The sequence below is a fragment of the Glycine max genome, chromosome 12 (genome assembly GCF_000004515.6).
Source record: "Glycine max cultivar Williams 82 chromosome 12, Glycine_max_v4.0, whole genome shotgun sequence".
Taxonomy (NCBI): domain Eukaryota; kingdom Viridiplantae; phylum Streptophyta; class Magnoliopsida; order Fabales; family Fabaceae; genus Glycine; species Glycine max.
Window position 1 is genome coordinate 36,421,485 of NC_038248.2, and position 7,998 is coordinate 36,429,482.

At 43.8% G+C, this 7,998-nt stretch overlaps 2 protein-coding genes across 2 annotated transcripts; both read left to right on the forward strand.

Annotated features, from left to right (window-relative positions):
• Positions 1 to 2,359: 2,359 nt before the first annotated feature.
• Positions 2,360 to 3,802, forward strand: LOC102662744 (uncharacterized). The gene has a single exon (XM_006599726.2). It carries the CDS (start codon positions 2,360 to 2,362, stop codon positions 3,800 to 3,802), a length of 1,443 nt encoding a protein of 480 aa, XP_006599789.2.
• Positions 3,803 to 4,010: 208 nt separating this feature from the next.
• LOC102669168 (uncharacterized) lies at positions 4,011 to 7,924 on the forward strand. The gene is made up of 2 exons (XM_041007246.1): positions 4,011 to 7,516; positions 7,795 to 7,924. Exons 1-2 carry the CDS (start codon positions 4,011 to 4,013, stop codon positions 7,922 to 7,924), a joined length of 3,636 nt encoding a protein of 1,211 aa, XP_040863180.1.
• The last annotated feature ends 74 nt before the right edge of the window (positions 7,925 to 7,998 follow it).

The following is a 7,998-nucleotide window of genomic DNA, read 5'->3' on the forward strand; positions in this document are numbered from 1 at the left end:
TGAATGGTGCCAAACCAGATATGATCAGTTGAATCTAATTGAAGAAAAACGCATGAAAGCCTTGTGCCACGGACAACTTTATCAACAGAGGATGAAGCAGGCTTTCGACAAGAAGGTTCGTCCTCGTGTGTTTCAAGAAGGAGATCTTGTTCTCAAGAAGGTTTTATCTTTCCAACCCGACTCTAGGGGCAAGTGGACGCCTAATTACGAAGGCCCATATGTCGTCAAGAGAACTTTCTCTGGTGGTGCACTGACTCTTACAACTATGGATGGGGATGAGCTCCCTCGTCCCGTGAATGCGGATGCAGTCAAGAAATACTTTGTCTAAAAATAAAAGAACAGCTCGGTAAGTCGAAAACCCGAAAGGGCGGCTTAGGCAAAAATGAGCGTCTCGGTGGGTCGAAAACCCGAAAGGGCGGCCCAGGCAAAAATTAGAGACATCAAACAAAAAAATAATTAGCCTGATAGGTCGAAAACCCGAAAGGGCGATCTATGCAAAAGTTAAAGATCAAAAGACAAAGTAACTGCATCGAGATGATCTTTGTTCATTTGGGGCACAATGGAATGTCAAGGAGACCCTGAATCTGAAGCATCCAAACAGTGGAATTCAAGGTTGTCAGAGGGAACAACGGTTATTGTGTTCAATGAACCTTCGATTTATATTTACCATTTTCCAAACTTTGTAAGATCAGTGGAGCCATGCCATTGGCAGGTCACCACTCTTTCAAATAAATTTGAGCCTGTTGCCTTTCATTTGGAATTCTCATTTATACAGCTTATAAAACCTTTCCTGTATCTAGGTCCAATGTAAATAAAAATAAAAATGAGAATCTGCACCGACACTCACATTTATTTTATGTTTTCCGCCGAGGACGATCATGTGATTTGAACCGTATCCGAGGAAAAGGGCCCTCACTTGATCCAACGTCATTTTAAGGAATCCGGCGCGTTTAGACTTATCTCCGTATAACTAAGAAAAAAAAAAAAAAAAAAAAAAAAAAAAAAAAGAAAGGAGAGTCAAACAAAAAAACCAAAAAAACTTTCCATAATCGAAATTTCAAAAAAAGGGTCAATCTTTATCCTTTCTTTCTTAATCAAATCTTTAATCAACCTCTAATCAATCTAACTTTTTTTCCAATTTAAAATCAATCGAACCCACTTCTTTTATTTCTTCTATGCCTTTTCGGCCTCTTATCTTGCCTAAACTCTTCTTTTTTTCGAACTTTAAAAACAATCAAAACCGATCACTTGACTTTCTACCCCGAACTACATGATTTTGATCCCATTCGGGTATGTAGGCAAAAGACTTTGTCTTCCCAAATCAAATAAAAATAAACAAAAACTTTTTTTCTTCTCCTTTCTTTTGAACCCACCTCTTTAATCTTTCCACACTTGAGCATTTATTTCCAAATAAATAATTAATTTAGCATAAAGATAAAATAAGCAAGAGGTTCCTATAGAGTACTATAGACGTTTTGGGTGCCAGTACCTTCCCTTTGCGTAACCAACCCCCGGACCTTTGATCTCTCAAAAATAGGGTTTTTCGAGCTTTCTCCCTTTTCTTCGGAAAAATAAAAGATCGGTGGTGATCTTAAAAATGCGAGTCAATGCTAATCAATAGCTTGATATCCAAAAATCACCGCGACAGAAAATGGCGACTCCACTGGGGATCACACTCCTAAGTGGGTTAAACCTATCTTGTTTTTCTTCATCTTTATGCTTTATTATTATTTGAAACTGTAAATACGTGCCTAAGTGTTTATCTTTTACGTGAGTGGTGAGATAAGTCCTACACCCGGACTTGAGGGAAACATAAGATAGGATGGTGGTATAATCATAGTGTCTTTCCGAGAGTGAGTTTCGGATGTGGCACATGTGATAACCCCGCTCAATGGAGGGATCTTGGGAATATTACTATGTTGGCATGAGTAGTCGTGCTCAGCATTGATATTTCCAAGCGACCTATGAAGTTGAGGACCTTTAGTTACCTTTAACCCATCTTAGCCTTTTAGGACGTAGTGCGGTGGCTAATCAAGAGTAGTCTTGAATTGGTTGATACGCGATACTACACTCAAACGAGGCTTTCCTATGGACGTTGTTGGACCGGGAGTAGTCCCGTAATCCGACAATATCCGGAAGTGGTCAATGACTTTGGGAACTTGGTAGAACCCGTGATACAGGTACATATGAAACCATAGTCCTTACCAAATGGCGTGTTTACCCTTAACTCCAACATTTTGGACTTAACTTCACCATGTTTTCTCCATACTGTGGCATAATCATGCATCCATGCATAAACTCTTTTTTTTCATCCAAATTATCGAAGGACTTAGACAAGCTTTTTGTAAACTTTGTAGATATGGACATCCCACTGAGAAGCACTAGGAAGTACCTTTTCAAAAAAACAGACCTGTTGAGATTAAGGGAGCTAGCATCTTTATTAAGTGATCCAGTTGATTTTCAAGCTCATCATGGGAAGTTGCTCAGAATTCTTAGAGTAGATGTTGAGGAAGGATGCCTAGAGACCCTGGTTCAGTTCTATGACCCGCTCTACCATTGCTTCACATTTCCCGATTACCAGCTTGTCCCCACACTTGAAGAGTACTCCTACCTAGTAGGTTTACCTGTGCCAGACAAGATACCTTTCCATGGTTTTGAGCCTACCCCTAAACCCTCCGACATCGCAGCCGCCCTCCATCTTAAAACCTCCATCATCCAAGCAAACCTTACCTCTAAAGGAGGCCTCCAAGGTCTCCCCACCCACTTCCTCTACCAACAAGCCTCCATATTTGCTGAAGCAGCTAGTATACTTGCCTTCCATTCTATCCTAGCCCTCCTTATATATGGCCTTTTATTCTTCCCAAATGTTGACAACTTCATCGATATCAATGCCATTAAAATCTTTCTTACAAAGAACCCCGTACCCACTCTACTCGCCGATACCTACCATTCTATCCATGACCGTACCCAGGCTGGCCGGGGAACCATTTCTTGTTGTGCACCTTTACTCTATCAATGGTTTACCTTCCACTTACCTCAATCCCGTGCCTTCAAGACCAATGATGACAAGCTTTCCTGGCCTCGCCGAATCATGACTCTTGACCCATCTGACATTGTTTGGTACCAAGCAGCTAGTGATGTTGGAGAGATTATTGTGAGTTGTGGTGAATATCCCAACGTACCTCTTTTGGGTATGCGTGGCGGAATTAGCTACAACCCACTCCTCGCTCGACGACAATTTGGGTACCCGATGAAGACAAAACCAAACAACCTTGCCTTGACTAATGAATTCTATCTTAACCATGGAGATCACTCGAACAAAAGGGAAAGATTCGCACAAGCTTGGAGCGCTATCCGCAGACTCAACAGAAGTCAGTTGGGAAAGAAATCAGACTATGTGCACGAATCTTATACCCAGTGGGTTATTGATAGGACCAAGAGCTTTGGTCTACCCTACCGCTTACCTAGATACCTATCGTCCACCATCCCACCATCATCCTTGCCTATCCCCTTTGATACTAAGGAAGAGTTTCATGAACAATTAACCAAAGAAAGGCAAGAAAAAGAAACTTGGAAGAGGAGATGCCAGGAGCTAGAGCAAGAGAATGAGACTTTGAAGGGAAAGATAGCCCAACAGAGCCGTGAGCTTTTTATCCAGAACCAGAGGATGATTGAGAAGGACGACTTGCTTCGTCGGAAAGACGTTTTGCTCCACCAAGATGCTAGAAGGAAGAGGAAGTTTATGGACTTGTTCTCCCGTGCACATTCAGATTCCGAGGACCCATCTACTCCGGGAGTTTGAGTCTGAAGTTCTTAGGACCTTATGTTTAGATTTTAGCTCCTGAAATCTCTTGAAAAAAAAAAAAAAAAAAAAAAAAAAAAAAAAAAAAAAAAAAATTTTTGTAATATTCCAATGCTTAAGTGAAGTGTTTCAGTTTATGATGTTTACAATTTCTCTAACAAGTTCTTCGATAATAATTTGTTCCCTTTCTTTTTGCACAAGCATAAGCATGCATCATGTTGCATTCGTGGTTTCTAAATCGAGTCTCACACTGTGTTCACTACTTCAAAAAGGGGGGGAGTCAATCAACCGCCGCCCAAGGAAAGTGGCCCGACGAATTCTCCACAAACCCACTCGCATTTACAACACCAGGGCCAATCGGAAGAGGATGGATATAGTTGAACAAGAAAATCAGAGTCTCAGGGAGGAGGTTGCCACTTTACGAGAGGGAATGGATAGGTTGACGACCATGATGAGTGCACTCCTGTCAGCCCAGAACTCTCAAGCTGCCGCCGCTACTGTAGAGCAGCCCTTGGTGAGCACAACCCCGCTATCTACGGTGACTTCTCCACCCCTCTTTTTGCCTCCAGGTTGTACATGGGGAATGCCACCTCCAGTCTGTGGAAGCCCCCAGCCCGCTGTATCTGAAGTTCCACCGCCTTTTGCTCAGCAGTCAGCACCAGTTCCGCAACCCAGTACCTCTTTCCCTCAAGCTGCAATGACTTATTCAGCTCCACTGATTCACACTATTCAACAAGAGGTTGAACCAATTTTCCAAGCTGAAAATGTTGTAGCCTTCGACAAGATGGAAGAACTCCAAGAAAGATTTGATGGTATGCAAAGGGAAGTCGAAGCCCTCCGAGGAAGAGATCTGTTCGGGAAGGACGCCTGTGAATTATGCTTGGTCCCAAATGTTACTATCCCACACAAGTTCAAGGTGCCAGACTTCGATAAGTATAAAGGGAACTCTTGTCCCCGCAGTCACTTGGTGATGTACGCGCGGAAAATGTCCATGTATACTGACAATCATAAGCTGCTTATTCATTTCTTTCAGGACAGCCTAACTGGGGCCGCTCTGAAGTGGTATATGAATTTGGACAGTGCGAGCATTCGTACTTTCAATGACCTGGGTGAAGCGTTCATCCGGCAGTATAAGTACAATTTGGACATGGCCCCAGATCGTGATCAGCTCCGTGCGATGACACAAAAAGAGAAGGAAACGTTCAAGGAGTATGGCCAACGTTGGAGGGAAGTGGCTGCCCAGATTGTCCCGCCGTTGGAAGAAAGGGAAATGACCAAAATATTTCTGAAGACCCTGAGCCAGTTTTATTACGAGAAAATGGTTGCAAGTGCACCAACAGACTTCACCGAAATGGTCAACATGGGGGTGCGATTAGAGGAAGGTGTCCGAGAGGGACGTTTGACTGGGGAAAGTGCCCCTGCTGCAAGCAATGCCAAGAAGTTTGGAGGCCACTTTGCGAAGAAGAAAGATCAAGAGGTGGGGATGGTAGCTCATGGTAAGCCTCAGCAGAATTTCACCCCATATCGTCAGGTTGCGAATGTCGCATCCGCTATCCCAAACCCATCATATCACCAACAAAGGCCACATTACCCCTACCCATACCCTCCACACCCGTACCCTCCACAACAATACCCTCCACAACAATACCCTCCACAGCAATACCCTCCACAGCAATACCATCAGCCACCATACCCTCAAAAACAACAAAATCGCCCGCAAACCCCCCAACAACCATATCACTCACAAAACCGCCAGAAAACAACCTTTGATCCAATCCCGATGAAATATGCTGACTTACTCCCCGCCCTGCTCGCCAAAAACCTTGTCCAGGTCAGAACACCCCCTCGTACACCAGATGTTTTACCTCCCTGGTTTCGTCATGATTTAACCTGCGCTTTCCACCAAGGGGCCCCAGGTCATGACGTTGAAAACTGCTATGTCCTGAAGAATGAAGTGCAAAAACTAGTCCGGGCCAACTTGCTATCCTTCAAAGATCAGAATCCCAATGTTCAGGCGAACCCTCTGCCGAACCATGGGCCTGCTGTCAACATGATACAAGATTGTGATGAAGACGGTGTCATCCTGAACGTCCAGCACGTTCGAACTCCCCTGGTCCCAATACATATCAAGATGTGCGAGGCAGCTCTGTTTGACCATGATCATGCAGCGTGTGAAATATGTCCTGTGAATGTAAAAGGATGCCCGAAGGTACAAGAGGACGTACAAGGGCTGATAGACAGCAGAGAACTTATCATCACGAGGAAGGACAAAGAAGTGTGCGTCATCACCCCCGAGTTTCAGCGGTTGGAAATAAGCTATAACAGTGGGGAATCAACTACTACTCCACTGGTGATTAGCTTGCCAGGACCTATGCCGTATGCTTCTCTAAAAGCGGTCCCTTACAAGTATAGTGCCACGATGTTGGAAGGTGGACAGGAGGTGCCTTTGCCCTCTCTAACTCCTGCGGTTTCTGTGGACAACGTTGCTAATGACGGTAAAGTTCTGAGGAATGGACGTGTTATCCCCACATTGTTTGCAAAGAAAGTGAATGATCCGGCAGTTAAACAGGTGACAGTGAACGGCCCCGGTACAAGGAAGGAAGTAGGCCAATCCAATGGGACTAGTAAGAATTCTGATCATGACGAAATTCTGAAACTGATCCAGAAGAGTGAGTATAAAGTAGTAGACCAGCTGCTGCAAACTCCCTCTAAGATATCCATTTTGTCTCTGCTATTGAACTCAGAAGCACACCGTGAGGCTCTAATGAAGGTGTTGGACCAAGCTTTTGTGGAGAGGGACGTGACTGTTAATCAATTGGACAGTATAGTAGGAAACATTACTGCCTGCAATAATTTGAGTTTTAGTGATGAAGAACTTCCTGAGGAGGGGAGGAACCACAATCTGGCGTTACATATATCGGTGAACTGCAAGTCAGATGCTCTGTCGAATGTACTTGTGGACACTGGTTCCTCATTGAATGTAATGGCCAAATCCACATTAGATCAACTTTCCTACCGGGGGCCTCCCATGAGAAGAAGCGGGGTGGTTGTCAAAGCGTTTGATGGATCAAGAAAGTCTGTTATCGGGGAGGTTGATTTGCCCATTACAATTGGGCCGTTTGTTTTCCAAATTACATTCCAGGTGATGGATATCCAAGCCGCATACAGTTGCCTTTTGGGTAGGCCATGGATCCATGGAGCTGGGGCCGTGACGTCCACCTTGCATCAAAAGCTGAAGTTTGTCAGAAATGGGAAATTGATCACTGTGAGTGGAGAGGAAGCCTTGTTGGTTAGTCATTTGTCAGCTTTTTCCTTTATTGGTGCTGATGAAACAGAAGGAACCTCTTTCCAAGGCCTGACTTTAGAGGGTAAAAAGCCAGAGAAAAATGAAGTATCTTTTGCTACTTGGAAGAGCGCACAGAAAGTGGTGCAGGAAGGAACAGGTGTAGGATGGGGAAAAGTTGTGCAGTTGCTGGAGAGTAAAAACCGTGAAGGACTGGGATTTGCTTCTTCTGCAGGATCCGCAACGAACAGTGTTGGATCAAGCTCCATTACTAGCACCTTTTGTAGCGTCGGGTTCATCAACAACTCGCCAGAAGCCAATGCTGTCTTGGAAGATGCTCCTGAAGAGATAGTGCTTGCATTTGTCACACCTGGAAAACTTGTTCGCAACTGGGACGCGGTTGACATCCCTTCAGTGGTTCATGCATCAAAGTAATGTGTCTTTGTTTTTCTGTTTGTTTGTTTTTCAAAAAAGGATCCTTTCGTCTTGCCCAGGACGAAAGCGCAATTATGTAGGGCTGTTTTGTTTCAAGCACTACTCTTATTAATGGAAAATGTGGTTTATCCCGATATCTATGCTTATTGCTCTTTCTGGAAAATGGTAACACAAAAAACCCAAAATATTTTATTTTTGTTTTCTGATTTCAATTAATTATAAAAAGTCCGCATTGTTCACTCATTTTCTAAAATCAATCATCAATCATATGCAGACTAGGCATTTATGAGCCCGTTGAACATAATAACCCTGCACTCTCTCCCAACTACGAATCTCCTGTCTACGAGGCTGAAGAGGAGGAGGATGATGAATCCCGGAGGACTTGCTCGGTTATTGGAATATGAAAAGAAAACCATTCAGCCTCATGAGGAGTTAGTAGAGGTGATTAACTTGGGAGCCGAGGAAGATAAGAAGGAAG

Bases quoted from the DNA above. Each gene is read 5' to 3' on its own strand.
- LOC102669168 (XM_041007246.1), top strand. From the start codon at position 4,011: ATGCATCATGTTGCATTCGTGGTTTCTAAATCGAGTCTCACACTGTGT. The intron at 7,517-7,794 runs GTAATGTGTCTT...AATCATATGCAG, and splicing joins TCAGTGGTTCATGCATCAAA to ACTAGGCATTTATGAGCCCG.
- LOC102662744 (XM_006599726.2), top strand. From the start codon at position 2,360: ATGGACATCCCACTGAGAAGCACTAGGAAGTACCTTTTCAAAAAAACA.